Source organism: Symphalangus syndactylus, chromosome 21 (genome assembly GCF_028878055.3).
Source record: "Symphalangus syndactylus isolate Jambi chromosome 21, NHGRI_mSymSyn1-v2.1_pri, whole genome shotgun sequence".
Taxonomy (NCBI): domain Eukaryota; kingdom Metazoa; phylum Chordata; class Mammalia; order Primates; family Hylobatidae; genus Symphalangus; species Symphalangus syndactylus.
This window is the reverse complement of record NC_072443.2, coordinates 22,096,489-22,116,389: the sequence shown is the minus strand read 5'-3', so window position 1 is coordinate 22,116,389 and position 19,901 is coordinate 22,096,489. Positions and strand designations below refer to the sequence as shown.

The 19,901-nt window shown below is 32.8% G+C and overlaps 1 protein-coding gene across 10 annotated transcripts in view; it reads right to left on the bottom strand.

The window, feature by feature from the left end:
• Window positions 1-825: 825 nt before the first annotated feature.
• Window positions 826-19,901, bottom strand: part of ARL6 (ADP ribosylation factor like GTPase 6) — a 38,007-nt gene continuing 18,931 nt past the window's right edge. For 3 of the 10 annotated variants that reach the window (XM_055259916.2, XM_063630581.1, XM_055259915.2), the window contains 5 exons: window positions 16,895-16,989; window positions 13,711-13,840; window positions 10,020-10,075; window positions 5,893-5,969; window positions 826-3,904 (listed from right to left, as the gene is read on the bottom strand). In XM_055259916.2, coding sequence (XP_055115891.1) covers window positions 3,887-3,904; window positions 5,893-5,969; window positions 10,020-10,075; window positions 13,711-13,840; window positions 16,895-16,989 — 376 coding nt within the window. In that variant the 3' untranslated portion in view covers window positions 826-3,886. Of the gene's footprint in view, window positions 3,905-5,892; window positions 5,970-9,886; window positions 9,900-10,019; window positions 10,076-13,710; window positions 13,841-16,894; window positions 16,990-19,901 lie in introns of all 10 variants that reach the window. The other 7 variants (XM_055259919.2, XM_063630582.1, XM_055259918.2 and 4 more) reach the window with 3 other exon arrangements.

The window sequence follows — 19,901 nt, the reverse complement described above, 5'->3', positions numbered from 1 at the left end:
ACATTTGGGCACAGGAAGGGGAACATCACACACCGGGGACTGTCATGGGGTGGGGGGAGGGGGGAGGGATAGCATTAGGAGATATACCTAATGTAAATGATGAGTTAATGGGTGCAGCACACCAACATGGCACATGTATACATATGTAACAAACCTGCACGTTGTACACATGTACCCTAGAACTTAAAGTATAATAATTTTAAAAAAATGTAAAATAAACATTAAAGGCAGTACAAAATCGGGTTAGCAGTTTACTGACACTTGATCTATATAATAGAGATAATACTTACCTCCCAGGGTTCTTATGACAATTAAATGAATATATGTAAAGTGCTTACAAAGTGTGGGCACATTGTAAAAGCTATAAGATGTTTATAGTTACTACTATATTTCTAATCAAATTTTATTTTCAAAATATCTAGTATTCCTGGATGACTTTTAGCATTACTTGGTGATTTGAAATTTGGAGACAGATTTTATCTGTCTTTCTTGGTTTATTCTAAATTGCCAGAAAAGCAGTTTAACATGGTATGCCGATGAAGCTTCTAAATCTGGCGTTGAAATGAAGTGATTAGAAGAAAGAGCCATAAAGGTTCTGAGGCAGGTGAAGCTGAGCAGGAGCATCCATATGGAGAAAGACGAAAATGTAATAACTATGTAACCTGCATTCAATTAAACACAATAACCATTTCTTAATCACTATAGTATTTCTCTCTAGTCGCAGACGTACACAAACCTATTTATTTAGGTGACCTTGTAATACCAGTCATTTATTTTTATGAACAAAGGGAATAATCAGAAAGCAGAAAATAAGTACAAACTCAGTTACAATGCAACAGTATTTTAATGCACATGCACCAGAGTTATAAGCAAGATGAATTTGCCTTAAGTATTGCAACTGACTGAATGTTTGTGTTCTCCCAAAATTTCTATGTTGAAATTCTAACCCCCTATGTGATATATGATGATATTAGGAGGTGGGGTCTTTGGGAGGAGCCATGTGAAGATGTAATGGGATTCATGCTCCTATTAAACAGACTCTAGAGAGTTCTCTTGCCCTCTTTTTGCCATGTGAGGATACAAGAAGACGGCAGTCTGCAACCAAGACGGCTCTCACCAGAACCCAATCATGCTGGCAATCTGATCTCAGACTTCCAGCTCCAGAGCTTTAAGAAATAAATTTCTGTCGTTTATAGCCACTCAGTCTATGGTACTTTGTTATAGCAACCTGAAATGACTAAGACAAGTATTATCAAGAGTAACTGCACATATTTATGAAAATCACAACATGATATAAAAAAATTACAAAGAAAAAATATCTTAAACAACAAGGAGACAATTTTTAACTTTTTCGCAGAGAGCTTAGAAATAAAAAACAAACATATGAAACCCAGCTCTTCTGTGATTTATAAAGCACAGGCTGAATAGGGCCATATACAAATATTTAAATATTTAACATACAAGAGAATAAGTTTCAAACATTTTACAAGGTGTTATATTCAAATACAGAGCTTAATGAATTAAACTCTGTAACACACTGATGTCTAGACATGAAAGAAAACTTGCTTCAGCTTTAATAAAATACATTTTAATTGTATAATATGCTAAATACAAATGCAATAATCTCAGCTTATTCACACTTATATGGCATCCTGTGACTACACTGTTGCCCAACTTACTTCTACATAATCTTTACATGAAAATGTGGAGTAGGGATGGATGTTTATAGACTAAAAGCTAGATTTTGGAGATCATGAAAACAAACAAAAAGGGTACTTCTCCTTCTTCTAAATATTTGCATAGGTATGAGCTACTGTAGTTTGTGGAATACCAAATAATTTAATGTCAGAATAGTTTTAAGGACTTTTATCGAAGTCATTTATATCCAGAGTTTAAAATTTGAGTAGTGTTAATAGCTTTAAAAGAAAAAAAAGAAAACAAAAAAAGCAAAGAGTAGTCTCTAGTCTCTGACCTTCCCTCTACCATCCCTGTCCTGGTTGCTGTCCCAAGTAAGAGCCTTTTCTATCATTTTAATTGTTATTCTGGCAGATATATCTGTATTTCTAATATCTATCATACTCTTGAATTATCTGTCTTAAAACAGACTGCTTGGTACTGAATCCTAGTACCAGACTTACGAGCTCTTTGAACTTTGGCAAATTACATAACATTTTAAGGCCTCAGTTTACTGATCTATAAAATGGAAACAACAAAACCTGCCACATAGGCTTATTGGGAGAATTAAATGATGAAAATTCTGTATGTGTAATACCTGCTTATAATATAATGATCATATAGTGGTAACTACCATTAATTTTATTACTACCTTATGATAAGTGAGGATTTGAATTCTCAATCAGTTCTCCATCCTAAAATAGTTGTAGCATATCAGTTTTTTAAAAAATTACATTCATTGTTTCCATCATTATGTCCTTCCTATATGTGCAGCAACTTTAGATTAATGAGATTTTCATTTTGTATCCTCTAAAACAATTTACAAGAGAGATGGTAAACTAGCTAAGATGCTGAGCCACTGGAATTTTCTGCGTAACTTTCAATTTGCCAAATGCCAAATCACTGCTATTTCTGGACTATGAGAAACTGGAATATAGAACTTTTATTGTGGCTTTATATGCTTTTATTAAAATCTCTGTGAAACATATACCACTACTGCAGTTACTATAACATCTTTATTACTCACTTACTTTTGCCTTCTATTTTTATCATTTTCAAAGCTAAGCATATTTGAGATGGCATATATTGTATATTACAGTTTTTCTTTATATGTAATGTTTATCAGGATCAACAATATTGCTCTATATACTGTTGCTCAGTGATTGAAATGAAGGTTTCTATTTAGAGTTCACAATTATAAGTGTTCTCTAATTTGTGAGAAATAATAATTTGTGTGCCTGAGATATGTCTAAAATTCTAAGGAACATTTATGTAGCAGTTTATGTTCATGAAAAAGTTAAAAGTCACAATTTATTTTAACAAAGTGCTACGGTAAATTGGAGGTATTTAAAAGGGAAAAACAAGATGTCAGTAATGATTACTGAACAGTCAAACATTAATTTACTTTATACCTCTTAATCTGAAGATGCAATATTTTCATTCAGCCAATGAAATAAAATTAGATACTATCCATGGAAAGGTTCTCAAATTATCCCTCATAAAATTTTAAGTTCTCTGACGATAAGGATATGTCTTATTTACCTCATATCATCTTTGCCTAGGACTATGTCTGACTAGTTGGTGTAGAGATGTTCAACATACACTGAATAAATAAATTCAGCTTAACTTAGTCTCAGATGGTTTACAAATGCTTGACAGTATGACACCAAATACCATACTAACAGAGCATTATTCTTTTCAGCATAAACAAGCACACTAGTTGGTACATTATATTTTACATTTTATTGACAGTGACACATAGTAAAAATTGAATATATATTAATTACCCATGGTCCCTTATAAATATTTAAAGTTCTTTTTCACAAGCACAATTCATACTGCAAAGTCATAAACTAAATTTTTAAAAAGACAATTAAAAAATAAAATACATTAAACACAAATTATGATGGGATGAGATGGCTTATAATTGACTTTTAAACATTTTACATACAATCAAATGTAGACTTTCACTAAGAAGTTGATAATTCTAGGGAGCCCTTTTGAGGGAATATTTAGTTTTTAAATAATTAATGGCCAAATTAGCATACCTGAAGTCCTATGTTCTTAAAAAGGTCAGAGTCCATAAATGCAAGCAGAAAATTATATTTGATGCAGAAACATCTTTTACAAAATGTAAAGTATTCTGTTTGCCTTAGATAGATTCCTTGAATTGAAAATTGCTGAGGTTTCCAACTATTACCTTTTCATGTCTTCACAGTCTGGATCTGATCTGATAACAAAAAAACAAACAAAAATTATCAATCTCTATAGGGCAAAATCTATTTTCTAAAGTAATCTAAGTCAAATCTATACAACATGTTGGAAGCTTATGTATACATTTGCTTTTGTTATTATTATTTTTTAGAGATAGGATGTTGTTATGTGGCCCAGGCTGTACTGGAACTTCTGGGTGGAAGTGGTCCTCCCACCTGAACCTCTCTAGTAGTTGGGACTACAAGTGTACACCAGGTCCAGCTACACCTGCTTTTTTAAAAGCTCAATTCATCCTATAGTTATTATTTTTATCAAACTTTCTAGGCAAAACAGCAGTACTTTGCTTCTTCTCCATTCCTCCCTTTCAGGGGCAACTACTTATAACTCCCTTTTAGATGAATACTTATAATACCTCTAAATAATATACTTTTATTGTTACTTCTTCAAATATCCGTTCCTTCAATGTAATATGAGACAGCTTTCTCACACTCCCATGCTGCTCCTAGGCAACCCTCATAATACTTCTAATACCCCCATACTCCTAACACACTAATATAGTCATTGTCAATATGATGACTATGTAAATGCTATTCACAGCTAAGACAGGTGGTATACTTACTTTTCCTTTCCTCTTCTATATTTTATCCCTCCTAGAGTTAGTAATTGTCTTTCCCACTCTCATCCAACTCATCTATTTAATTGTATGTACTTAACACTAATTCAATTGCACCACTCCCAGAGTTTAAACCTTTATTACTATGAAGTACATTACACAGTCCATCTACTTTGCCCTCTTGAAGAACTCTTCCACAGAGTCTTATAAAAAACTCTAGAATCTATACTCATTTTCTCTATGCCTGCCACAGTCATTTTGTTACAGTATCTTCTTTCATTATCATTCTAGGGTCTCCATTAATATCTTGGGGATTCCTTCCCCTACTCTCTGTGCTGGTTTTCCTGTCTCATGATCCCTCAATTTTCTCTTCTTGGTTTATTTGCTTTTATTTTTTTGATAATGCTGGTACCAAGATTTTCCTGTTTTTGAAAAATATTCTTCTCAGTGGCTACCTTAGTAAAAAGGATAGAAAGTAAATTCTTGAGATGCTGTATAGCTGAAGATGTCTTTATTCTACTGTCAAAATACACTGATACTGCCTGAGTATATAATTCTATTATTCCCTCCTTGGACTCTTCCAGGCATTTCCCAATTATCTTACAGCTTCCAAGTTGTTGCTGTTGATAAATCTGATGTTATTCTGTTTTCTTATTCTTTTTTTCCTCAGGAAGCTTTTCATTTTTTTTTCTCAGGAAGCTTGCAGAATCTTCCATTGTTTACAGCACTGAATTTTAGTAATCATACCTGCTGGTATGGGAATATTTTTATCCACTGTATTGAGCTCTTGAGAGGCCTGTCAACTGAAAACTCATCGATTTAGTTCTAGAAAATACTGTTCGAGGATTTGCTATCCTCTATTTTTTTCTGTTCTCTCTTTCTGAATTTCCTATTATTTGGATATTGGGCCTCCTGAACATGACCCCTTTCTTTTCTTTCGAATTTTCTATTCTTTGTCTTTCTGCTCTACTTTCTGGGAGTTTGCCTCTATTTTATCATCTTTTTAAAACTAAATTTTTCATTTCTACTATTATATTCTTATTTTCCAAGAACTCATTTTTTTTCTGTTCTTTCTTTTCAAGTAGTTTACTGCCTTTATTCATGAAAGTAACACCTTCTCTTATATCTTTGAGGATATTCTTTAACAGTTTTTTGAAATGTTCTCTCTATATAAATTCTTACTCGAACCCACTTTTCTTGTTTGTGCACATTCCCATATTTCATAGTTTTCATCCTCAAATGCCTGGTCATCCTTTGCCATCTGCTCATATGTATAAGTGAACACTAAAAAACTGATTGGAATTTGCAAATGTGTCTGAAGCTTGTCAAATGTGGTCTTCCTTCTAGTACGTCTGGCTAAGCCATTTCCTTGGGATCTCCAATATTAATACCTTTAGATCTTTGCTCTTCGGCTGGTCTGATTCTCCAAAGATGACTCTTCCTATATCCTGCCTACTGTCATTGTTTTCTGGGAGAAATAGGAGCAGTAGAAGAGAGTTATAATATTCAGCATGAAAACTTTTTTTCCTCATTTTTCAATTCAGCACCACCAGACAGTTGTGCACCTAGGGTTTTCTAGTCCAGAGACACTGTCTGTGACTCTCTGCAGAGAATAAACCTTCAATTTTCTCTTAAAGGGAAGATGTATAATCATATCTTCTCTTTTCATCCCACGTTCATCCTTATTTTCAATTTCCACCAATTTCTGAGGCTTTGCATCTGTAATGTAAATTAGGCTGCTTTTCAGCTTTCCCCACTGGTAGTTTGAGATTCAGCTTTCTCAGGTCTGTTAAGTAATTCGACATTGATAAAATATTCAGCTTCCAAAATTTGGTTGCCATTTTCACTACTTCCCTTCTTTTTGTCCGTATATATTAATATCTTTTTAAAAAGTCTCTTTACTGTTAGTGAGAGTTGGGGAGGAGATGAAACTAAACATACTTGATCAATCTTCTTTCACTGGAATACTCCTATATAGTTTGTAAGTCTAATATTAACATCTGGGAGCATTATTAACTTTTTCCATGCAGACAAAGCAATAAAATGAATACATTTTATTAGTTATTTGGGAAGATTTCTTTTTAAAAGTACCTAATTTGAAGTTTCAGGGCAAGAAAACTTACAGTTCTGCAATAGTTTCTGTTTATTCTCTGGCAGTTTAAAAAATACTTCCTAGTCTATTCAGCATTCTTGTCTTTGGGTTGTTCTACACACACAATTATTGAGACTGTTTCCAAAGACAACAGAATCATGCCATTACATGTGCCATTTAATATTTCGCCAAAAAGCTTCTAACCTTAAACTTTATTTTTACATTTTTTTGAGACAGTCTTGCTCTGTCACCCAGGCTGGAGTGCAGCAGCATGATCTCGGCTCACTGCAACCTCCACCCCCAGAGTTCCTGTCTAAGCCTCCCTAGCAGCTGGAATTACAGGCATGCACCACCACGCCTGGCTAATTTTCTGTATTTTTAGTAGCAATAGTGTTTCACTATGTTGGCCAGGCTGGTATCAAACTCCTGTCCTCACGTGATCTGTCCACGTCGACCTCCCAAAGTGCCAGGATTACTGGCATGAGCCACTGCTCCCGGCCCCAACCTTAAACTTTAAATAACAAGATTAAATTAGCCCCAAATGAACCAAAGGCCTTCTTGTTTGTCATACTAGGAAATTCCAGAATTCTGGAAGCAAAATAAGATATAAATTCAGAATACCTTTCACAGCTACATTCACATAAAGAACTTTGGCTAAACAAACTAATCTCCTATATTTACTGCCATTTATTTTTTAGAAATAGATTTTTGTCTCTTTCCAAATCTAGAGACAGTTGGGAATATGACAAGGTAAACTATTTGTTATTACACAGAAAATATAACCAAAGTGGCTAGGCGCGGTGGCTCATGCCTGTAATCCCACCACTTTTGGAGGCTGAGGCAGGTGGATCACCTGAGGTCAGGAGTTCGAGACCAGCCTTCCCAACATGGTGAAACCCTGTCTCTACTAAAAATACAAAAAATTAGCTGGGCATGGTGGCAGGCACCTGTAATCTCAGCTACTCGGGAGGCTGAGGCAGAACAATTGCTTGAGCCTGAGAGGCAGAGGTTGCAGTAAACCGAGATCACACCACTGCACTCCAGCCTGGTTGACAAGAGAAAAGAGTGAAACTCCATCTCAAAAACAAACAAACAAATAAACAAAAAACAAAAAAACACACACAAAAGAAAGAAAATATAACCAAAGCATCTCCTATTTGAAACCAAATGATACACTTTTTTATCCTGTGGCTTAGTTTCCACCTTTTTTAAATAGAATGTTTAGGTAAAAGGGTAAACTTAACATTTATGGGGTGCTTTCTTATGCTAGGTACTTTAACAGTATCTAATTTAATCTGTACAAAATATAACACATTTTATTTTTTAATTTTACAGATTAAAAAAATCTTCACAAGGTAACAGATGTTAGCTAACAGACAGAGAGGTAAACTAATAAGTAGTATAATGAATTTGCTGGACTTAAAAGCCTAAGTTTGTTTTTTTTTTTCAACTATCAGTCAATGCTTCCTATATAAAATAGAGGTACTACTGCTTACCTTGCAGAAAATTGTAAACAGTACATAAAGTAATATGGAAAAACAAGGACACAAAAGTATTTCCAAAACGTGTCCTCCTTACAAAGACTTGGGAGGTAAGACAGATAATGATGGATCAGAAAAGTCAAAGAAACAAAAATTAGGTATCAAGACCAGAGTTGGCAATTGGTATTGTGATGTTGGATTGTTACTGACACCTAGTGGCTAACTGCTAATGACAAAATAAAACCAGAAAAGAAGGGATGGAGAACCACACTTTAAAATCCAGAAGACTATCAACCTATTTTGAGTAAATACTGTGCTCTGAATTACGTTATCATGAGTGACAACAGGCTTTCCATCCATGCTATATCTTCACTGTTAGCAATGGTAAGTACTCCGTAAAATATGAAATGACGCTGAAAACATACTCCTGGTATCTTCTCTGGAATATTCATCTGTAGCCTGTTTCTGGTGGAAATCCACCCCATTGCCTTGAACACTTCTTTACTGCAGTCTAAGAAACTAAGTTGCTGGGTTCACAGAAAAATTCCGTTAGTTCTTCTGAGAACCACTAGAGGTTCCTGATTGTCGCTAATTGTGAAATACGACTTGAATGTTCCTTGCAGTTTAATGGTGTTATGATAACTACATAAACACAAAAGACACAGAAATACAATAGTCTGTCTAGTTAACTAAACCACCATATTTTACCAATAACACATACAAATATTTATGAAATGTATTATATTTCGTACTTTGAACCAAACAAATACTATGATGTATGAGCAGGCAGGCTACTCTTAGATCTACCATGATATGTGCTATATCCCTGCTATTGTTTGCAACATGCAGAAGATTTAAAAAAAAAAATCACACACAACTAGCATTAAAAGGTTTGTGTAGAAGAATTTGTAACTATGAGACTGTAGCTAGAATTTATAATATCCTGTTATTCACTCTTGTTCAGGGCAGAGACATTCCCCATAAAAATGATCTCTAGTTGTTATGCTCAGAACTGGAATTTCTGACTTGGCCATTAGGATCCTGCAATAAGAACCTATGAGCTTGGTTTCTTTCACATCTATCTACTGCTCTGTGTGCTTCAAGCCATTCTTTTGGCTGAGAGACCATTAGGGTAAATGACATATGTTAATTTATTCCCTAATATAGTAAGCCTGTACCAGTCTATGATAACTATTTTGATGAACAGCAACCAGAACTGCAAATATACAAAATATCAATAAAAGATCAGTGTCTGTAATACTAAATATGAGTATTACAAGTTGTGTATACATGCTATGTATAAATGGAGCTATATCTGCCAGGCTGGAGTGCTGTGGTGCAATCTCGGCTCACTGCAACCTCCATCTCCTGGGTTCAAATGATTCTCCTGACTCAGCCTCCCAAGTAGCTGGGATTACAGGTGTACACCACCACATCCAGCCAATTTTTCTATTTTTAGTAGAGACAGGGTTTCACCATGTTGGCCTCGATCTCCTGACCTCATGATCCACCCACCTCGGCCTCCCAAAGTGCTGGGATTACAGGCTTGAGCCACGGTGCCCGGCCAGCATGATTCTTAAAAGAAACATGTCATTCAGACTTATTTTTAGTTATTGACGGTAGGGCCTAACATTTGTCCCAAAATTTAAATGTGATTCTATTACTAGATCTGACAGGAACTTGTTGCTGTAAGTTTGAATTATTTTCTATATGTGTCATATATATTGACTGTAAAGATTCAAACACTTTATGTAAATAAATCCTTTAGCAATATGCGATAGAAGTAAATGGAATAAGGTATTGGATACTTACTGTATGGTTTTTTCTGATAGCAGAAATAAATGGAAAGAGGAAAAAAGGCAATGATATAATAAAATGAAAAAAAGATAAAAATATGAATAAAAAGGAAAAAAAGGCTGAAGACACACAGTATTTTGTGATGTACCTTGAAGCCAGTCTACACCTTCTTGCAAGCCTTCTCCTTTTATGGCATCACTAGCACTGAAATAAAATCCATAAGAAACATAGCCATCTCATTACATCACAAAACTATAAGAATAAAGGATTACAATTTTGCCATATGGAGAATTAATACATTACAATAACATATATCTGAGCAAAACTGGTTAAGCATTGAAATTGAAAATAAACAGAAAATAAAAGTCTGAGTGCTCAAGAACAAGATATGTTTATAATTTATAAACAGATTTTGAAAACCATATTGCTAAAAAGTTATTTTATCCTAGGACTAGTTCTTACACTGACATTAACAAAACAAATACTTTTGAGTTATTTTTCCAGTGGTAGAAAAGTTTTGTACAGTCCACTATCCTACTTTGCTCAGTTCTAATCATTCAATCTCATTATTAGAAATGCTTGACTTGAGTTATAATACAGCCATATTATGGCGTGCCTTTGTTTGAAATGGAATTTGATATCTTTAGGATAAAAACCCATAATTATAGGTTTGGTAAGCTGGTAGAGTAAAACAAAAACTCAGTAGATCTCAGTCATTTTCTTATTAGCTGAGGGAGCTTGGCTAGGTCATTGAACTCTTCTGTCTTCAGTTTTAGCATCTGTAAAGTGGGGGAATAGTATCATTGACCTCATATGGTAATTGTGAGAATTAAATACTTGAGGTATGTATATAAAACACCTGAAACAGGATGCTTCCATTGTCTTTCCATTCTTGAGAGACTAAATTTAAATTGTTATTGTGAGATTTTATGTATAATCATAATTAAGTATATAAATTAAAATAAAATGCAGAGGATTTTTAGAGTATCAGATAATCTTTTTAAAAGGTGCAGACAGTTTCTCGTAACATGTTATTGATCTAGTCATTTATTTTCAAAATATGATTGTATAATAGCAATTAATATATACGATTAGATTTTCTGAATGATTAGGGTTCCTTTTAGTGTGCTGAAGGCATGACTTTAAATAGTATAGTGAAGTACCTAACAGAATTAACTTAATTCTAATCCAAATAAAAATTATCTCCCAGAAATTACTTGTTAGACTAAGAATATAGCTTATCATAGAATTATTATAAAATACAAAGAAAGAAACAAACAACATGAGATACACAATTATTCAAAGCAAATTACTGATTATCCATGGTAAGAGTAAGAGATCAGTAACTGAAACACTTAAATCAAGAAAAAGATATAAATTTTATCATACACCTATAGTTCCAAACAATTAATACAATGAAACCCTGCCCCTCTGGTGTAGGTGTCATTACCCTACTAAAAACTGCATCTTTTCCTAACAAATGTTCAAATTTTATCTTTCCTCTCAAATAAATAAGAATAAAGCAAAAATCTTGGCCCTGTGTGATATGACCCCTGGTTATTTCTCAGTGGCCTCATTTCCTACAATTTGCTCTTAGATTGCTCTGCTCTAATCAACCTGGACTTCTTGCTGCTCCTGGAACACACCAGGTACATTCTCATCCGAGAAAAGGCTTTTTCTTGCTGGCCTTATTCCTCCAAACCTTCACACGAACTGCTCTCTAACTTCAATTAGGTCTCAGAGAGGGAGGAACTCCCGTTATTCTTTCTCTTATTATCATATTTTATTTTCTCTCATCCTCCCAGCTGACATTTTATACATTTATTTGCTTATTATTTGTCTCCCCCACAAGATGGTAAACAAATATAAATACACACAACACATACACACACACACACACACACACACACAATCATGATGCCAGGGATTGAGTCAAAGAACGCATCTGAAGGAGAATAACACAATCAGACCCTGAAAATCAGAGCTGACTATATGTTTAGTACAATGGTCAAACATAAAACTTAAAATTTTTCTTTATCAGACTATACTTCTCTAGGATCTTCTCTTCATTACTCAGTAAATTTACTTGTACCCAAGGCATGAGACAGATAATATTTTATCTCTGTATCACTGAGCATTACCTTTATATTTAAAATAGAAAAAGAATGATAAATATATTTTCAATTTTATACATGCTTTAAAAAATATTGCCAAGAATAAAGAACAAAACGAATAAATAAGATACTAATTTGAACCTAGTGAGAAGAGGTCTAATTTGAATTGAGAAGAAGTCACAATTACATACATGTTTAAAAGAAACACTTTGCTTTCTTCTATAAGTCATCCAGAAAATCTAGCAACTGGCAATATAACATCCTACATCCTTATAAGCATCAGGATATTACTTTTTTTCTCACAGAGAAATACTGAGATTTCACAATTGAATAAATAAATCTGTTAAAATGTAATGGTTAATTATTTTAAGTAGAAAAGATGGTTATTTACTAATTAGATCCACGTTTTTAAACGTGCACTTTCTATCAAGCGGTCACAATACTTAATACAACACAGAAATTAAAATTTATTCTATTTTAGAAGTAATCAATTTAGGTATGATTTAGAGAAATATAAAGGCTCTAGATCAAGACGTTTCTGTTTCCAAAATCCCACCATTCTTTACCTATCAAATACCACAGGACCTCAAATTCCAACTCAAGAATCATTTATTAGACACTGACTTTTCCTCTGATCCTAGAGTAAGGAAGGTTTTACTTGGGATATGCAGGGTTTAGCTTCTGGGAAGAGGTGCTGGAGGCTCTGAATACTGGAAAGTTTCAAGAGCTTTCCTAAGGTCTTTACTATTACTTTCAGTGCCAAAACTAGTTCCTAAAGTTGTTTTCTGAACTCTATGACCTCCTTGCTTCATATTCTAGTTCACCCTTCTTGTGGCAGTGGATCTCTCTGCTTCTGTTTCCAATCTTCCCCACAGATACCTTCTTATAAAAAGGGGGAAACTCTGGCATGGAAAGGACCTCTTACAGGAGAGAGAAGTAGGTGGGTGGGTAGAAGGGAGTTTAAGATGGTAGTGGTAGGTACTAAAATACTATCTAATGTATAATCTCTGTTTATCCTTACTAGAATATTTTGGTAGAAAGGCACAATGGAGTTAAATAAGAAACTGTTTTCCAAACAAACAGTGCATAACAATTTCAACATTAATTACTTAAGAGTTCAATCTTATTAGGATGTCTAAGTAAACTTAAAATTTCCATTTCCATTTATTCATTTTAACAAATATGTATTGTGTACCTATTACATACCAGGCACTATGATTATTGTAGGGGTTATTAAAGTGAAGAAAACTGACAAAACCCCAGCTGTCAGGGAGCTAACACACCTGTATAGGCAGACAGACTACAAACAAACAAAACAAAGCAGTCACATGGTAATAGTGACTCTAGCAAGCCAGGAAAATTATTTTGGAAAATGATTCAAAGGAGGGGGACACAAGTGCACATACCCTTAGATGGGACTGTGCTTGGCTGACTCCATGTGCAGCAGGAAATCAGTGTAGCTGAAGTCAGTAAGTAAGTGAGCTTTTAAGTTATTCCATTATAAGAGTTGTTTATATTTTCCTATCCCCCCAAAAATTTGAAAAGGTTTTTAACAGTAATATATTTGTAAAAACCTACAATGCCACAATTCTATAAAACAAAATCCTTAGCTTATATCCCGCCATGTTTGATCACTTATTTTTAAAAAATGAGACCAGAAGAAACAACTCTGAAGCCTGTATATTTTTCAGAAAGCTACCGTGAAAAGTAAATACAAAACTTTACCAAATATGCCAGGGTTTATCTTTGATGTTCTCTAAACACAGCAACTGAGACACTTTTACAGATGTCACTGCATCTCTAAGATCCATTTTATTTGCAAAGAATAAGATTGGAATTCGACGGTGTTTAATATCTAAAAGAGAAAATAAGACTATCATCACACTTCCAGCTTTTTAGGTCATTTTGCAGCAAATCTTTAATACTGAAACCTATGAAATTGTTTTTCAGTCATCTTTTTTCATATCACACATATAGAAACATTTAAAGACACATACTGTCACACTGTTAGGCATGTATTTGAGCAATAACAAAATTTTAAAAGTACTTCCTAGGACCATCTGCCCTCCCCTCTGGTTAGGAGCTATAACCAAAGATGGGTGAAGTGGGACTGGGAGCTCAATAAGCATTAGAGAGAAGTACCTACAAAAAAACATTAAATATTTTGTTTGTTTCCTTTTTAATTGTGAACAGAAAGGAGGCAAACTTCAAGTAGAAGTAGAAGGAAAAGAAACTGGAAACTTATTTAAGTTTTTAGTCACAATATAATAAGTAACAAGCTAGATTTTTAAAAGATATTTTTATCTTGTCATGATTTTGGAAACATTTTTCATTTTTTTGAATAGATAATACATTTAAATAGTTCAAAATTCAGAAGATACAAAATGGCATACAGTAAAAGAATCTCCTTCCTAACTTTGTCCTAGGACAATGGTCTCTGTAGAAAAGGCAACCTATAACATCAGTGTCTTGGCGTCTTCATAGAAATATTTTATGTATTTGCAAACATAATTATTATATATTATTTTCATATAGCAGGCCAATCTCATTACTTTATACTTTTATCTTTTCATTTATTTACATATCTTAGATCTGATCCCATATCAGTACATACAGAGCAGCTTCTTCATTATTTTAACAGTTCTGGAATATTTCTTCTTTTAGTACTATGTACTATTATTTAACTAGCTCCCAACTGAGATACCTGTTACCAATCTTTACAACTATGAACAATCCTGTAATGAATAAATGTGTACATAGGTAATTTTGTACACCGGCCAGTATGTCCTTAGGATAAATTTGAGTTGTGGGATTGCTGGGTCAAAGGACATAAATTTCTCTTATGATAGACAGTGATTACCAAACTGCTTTCTCTTAAAAATTATATCAATTTACATTTCAACAACCATGCATAAGAATGAGTGTTTCCACTCCCCTAGCCAAAAGACTGCTAAGAAACTTTTTGATATTTTCCATATCATAGGTAATAGAAAGGCCAAGAATCTTTGCATATATTCAAAAGATGTTTAAATTTACTTTTTTGTTGACTTATCTTGATATGTCCTTTCCCCATTTTCTATTAAGTTTTTATATTCTTACTGATTTTTAGAAACACAAGTAGTATAGAAATATCCCTGTATCTATGATAAGAGTTGCAAATATTTTCCCTTGCCTGTCATTGTGTTTATCTGTTCACAGTACATTTTGCTATTCAAAGATTTTTTATAGCCATCAAATTTTTTAAAAAGTTCATATACACTTCAGCTGAGAAATCCCTCCCTTGGAAATCTATCCCATAAAATAAAGGAAGTAGTACATTAAGATCCATAGACAAGGCTTCAGTTGAGGAAATCAAAGTCCCCATTGTTTGAAGCATATTTTGTAGGAACTATTTCATTTTACTGCTCAACATTCCAACACTTTTTAGAGAAAAACTGGAAAGATTAATATGAAAGGAAGACATAATCAAAAATGCATTCTCAATCTAGATACAAGACTGCTAAGTTTTTTTTTTGTTTGTTTTTTGTTTTTTGAGACGGAGTCTCCTCCGTTGCCCAGGCTGGAGTTAAGTGGTGCTATCTCAGTTCACTGCAACCTCCACCTCCTAGGTTCACGCAATTCTCCTGCTTCAGCCTCCTGAGCAGATAGGATTACAAGCGCACGTGCCTGGCTAATTTTTGTATTTTTAGAAGAGACGGGGTTTCACCATGTTGGCTAGGCTGGTCTAGAACTCCTGACCTCAAGTGATCCACTCGCCTGTAATCCCTCCCAAATTGCTGGGATTACAGGCATGAGCCACCACGCCCAGCCAAGACTGCTAAGTTTTTAACATTAAAAAGTCACATAAAACGTACAGGGTGGATAATTGTTTTTCAAAAATTTCAATAAGCTTGAGGTCATCTGTTAAAAATACCAAAGATATTGTGGTTACGCAGTAACATTTATTAGAAATTTCTATTTCTAATTTCATTTCATTTCACACTATTTCCATTTCATTTCTAACAAATCCACAGTTCTCTTAAACCACCATCCTTTTCTGAAAGTCCTAGCACAAGCACTATTTAAATTTTTTTGGCATGAGGAAAGCTAGAAATGCAGAGTTCCACAATACTTACTGGAGCACTGTTTGTAGGGGGGGCTTGGGCGGGAGGAAAGTACACATCAACAGGTGAACGATTAAATAAACTGTGGTACATTCATAGTAAACCATATTAGGCATCATTAAAAAGAATAACTACATAATTATATATAATTTGATTTGGAAGGATATCCATCATTAAGTGTTAACTGATAATAGAAACATGCAGAAGAGTGTAAAGAATATGATTCCATTTTGGTAAATAACAATGATAGTCCCCACAGCCCTCAACCCTACATATATTTTTGGTGTCTCTCTCTCTCTCTCTCTATATATATATATATATATATTCACACACATACATATATATGTATATGTGTGTGTGAATAAATATGTAAGAAATGCTGTAATTAAACACACACACAAACTCAGATATGCATAGAGAAATGCAATGCACGAAAAGATGGTAACAAATAGTTTTAATGGGTGTTGAAATACACAGATCTTTATTTTCTTTTTCCATCTGATTTTCTTTTTTTTGCTACTGGCACAAATTATTTATGTAATCAGAAAAAGGGGAATTTTTATTTTTGAGGAAATAAATGTTAGAGACCCCAAAAACATTGCAAAATGCTTTACATTTACATTACATGCAAAATTTACAAAATATGGGGATGTACATAAAATATAAATTCTGTATAATATGTATGTTTTAAATTCAAAAATTTTAAATGAAAGATAATTACAAAGTGTAAGCAATACCCAAAGAACAAAACATTACACATAAATGAACCCCAAAGAACAGATACAGACTGAAAGACACACACATACCTGGATGATTCAGAAGAGTATCGAGTTCTTCTTTGGCCACAACCATTCTTAATCTATCACTACTATCAATGACAAAAATAATAGCTTGGCCTTCTCTGTGTAATGTAAAGAAAAAGAAAAATTAAAGCTTTACTTATAAATTTTTCCATGTTTATTATCCATGGGCATTTCCTAACCTAAGTATTATCTCCTTATGTCCTATGTCCATATATCATTAGAAGTTTTGGTGTTGTTTCTTATTAGTTTATATGACGGATAAATATATTAACCATTAGTCATATTTCATGTAAAATACCTTTTCATTTGGATAATAAAGTAAATTTAATGACTTGCTATTTCATAATTTTAACAAATTAAAAGTAATTTTTTCATTAAAATATCAGAATATGAGAAAATGAGTTAAAATACCACAACCCTATTACACCGATGCAGTAATTATTAATATTTTGGTATAAAGCTACACTTTGTGTATATTACATATGAATAAACTATATATGTATTTAAAATGGAATCCTGTATTATACCTTCCCTTTGCAATACATATGTAAATTTCCTTGTTTTTTTTTACTACTATGATTTTACTACTACTTTTATAAATTATTTTTACCATAAAGCATAGTGAGAAATACATTTTGCATTAAGATACAGTAGACACATAGGTATATATAGATGTATTTTAAGTGAAAGTCTTCTGAAAAAATACTTACAAATAGCTTTCATTTTATTCTATTTGATTTTTTAAAAGCTGATAGCCAGTGATTGAACTAGTTAATGATTCACTGATGGATCACACAGGCACTTGAAAAATTACTGATTATTCCTCTGCACTATCTTCTTTTAATGGTTCTAAACTATTGCACTGCATGGATGTGTCATCAAATACTGTATCAAACATTTGTTGCTGGACTTTTAGGTTATTTCCAATTTTCATCATTATGAAAAAATTTAAGGCAAATATCCTCCTACATACCTTTCTTTTAAAAAAGTTCTGATGCTTTAAGATTTATTCTTAGGAGTAACATTTCTAGGACTACATACATAATTTAAAGTTTTAGAAAACCATTTCCAAACTGTCCTCCAGAAATGCCGTATCAATTTACATGACTCAGTACTTTTCTCACTCCTTTGCCAGCACTGGCTATTATCATTATTTTCAATAATTGCCATTCTAACAGCATATTAGCTTGATCTAGTTCATTAATTGCCAGGGAGGTTCAATATCTTTTCATATATTTATTGGACATCTGTACTTTTTTTTGCAAATCACTTATTCTAGTGATCAATTAAGAATTTAAACTTCAATGTGATTAATAATCAAATGATATACAAAATAAAACTTTTTATATACCATTTTCTCCTATCATTAAAAAAGGATAATGCTGATTATCACAGACATACATTACCAGTATATATAGAAACCAGAACAATCAGAAATATCTATCAAGATCTATAAAAACGTTCAATCACTCTGAGCCAGTGATTTTATTTCTGAAATTCATTCTAAGGAATCATGAACTGGGGCTAAGATTTATACAACAAGATTTTGACTGAAGGACTGTTTACAATTTTCAAAAACTGAGAATAGCCTTCATGTCCTAGAGTAGAGAAATGGTTAAAGAAATTTTGGCAAAGCTGTGTGAAAAAATATTAGGCAGCTGTTAGTTATATTCATTGCATGTTTTTCCTGATTTACCCATACCACATAATGTTAACTGAAAAAAGCAAGATACAAAATTATACATAGTACATAATTTAGATGGCTCCTTTTCCCTTAGTTATATAAACTATATGTTATATATTTCAAAAGGAGAAGAAAGATACCAAAAAGATTGACAATGGTGAATTTATGAATAGTGAGATTTATGGGAAACGTTTTCAATATTCTCTTCTATATTTTCCAAATTTAAAAAATGTGTACTCCTTATATTTTTGCATGCTATTACCTTTTTATATTGTAAAAATAATATGTAAAAATTATATAATATTTAACATTATGGCATCATATAGATGAGAAAGTAAATGTCTCTCTTCACCAAAGAGGATGTGAAAAAAAAAAAAAGAAAAGAAAAATAAATGAAAGTAAACATCGCTTATAATCCTACTATTCCAAAAATAAATGCTACTAATGGTTTGGTGCATAATCCACTAAGAACTTTCTTCTTTCTATACATAGTAAGTACATATTTATAGCAAAGATAAATATTTATTGTAACATTTTTACATAATTGATACACAAATGTTATAAATAATGCTAACATACAACCTTCTATGTATATTTTTTGTCCATAAGCCCTGGTCATAGAATACTTTTCTAAAAGGAAAAATGCTTGCTGGAGTTTATAAACATTTTTCATTTTAACAGATGTCAATAAATTACCCTGAAAAAGATATTACATTCTCACAGGAGTGGCTCACTTTGACAAGAGCAGACTTTATTAATCTTTGTAACCTTTTGCAGTCTAATAGATCAAAATGTACTTGTTTTTTTTCACAGAAAAGTACGAAAATAGAGAAGGTAAATTTACTTTTATTGTTGATTTTTCAATAGTAATTATATTCTCCATTCAATCTACAATGTAACCACTCTATTCTAGAATTCATAAATTTCATCCAAAAACAGTACAAAGAAAAAAGGAGTTAAAATAAAATAAAAACAAAGTTTACTTTCCTACTATTTTCTCTCTCTATATATTTTTGTAATTAAAATTAAAGTATTTTTAAAGTAGTTAAATACATTTTTAAAAGGAATTGTTTATCAACTAATTGGAGGAGGAATTTAAGAAATCCTGTACTGAAAACTCAGGTTTCCTAAACACACAAACAAATAAGAAACACATAAAACGCATCTCCCCAAGGAATTTAATGCAGAATACCACAAACATGCCACTTTGCCTTTTCCAAACTAACCCTCGAATCTGAAGCACTCTTTTCCCTCTCTCTCAGAAGTCTTCTAGATCTATGATTTAAATAGGCCTTCAATTTATTGAAGGACTCATTGAAAAAAAAT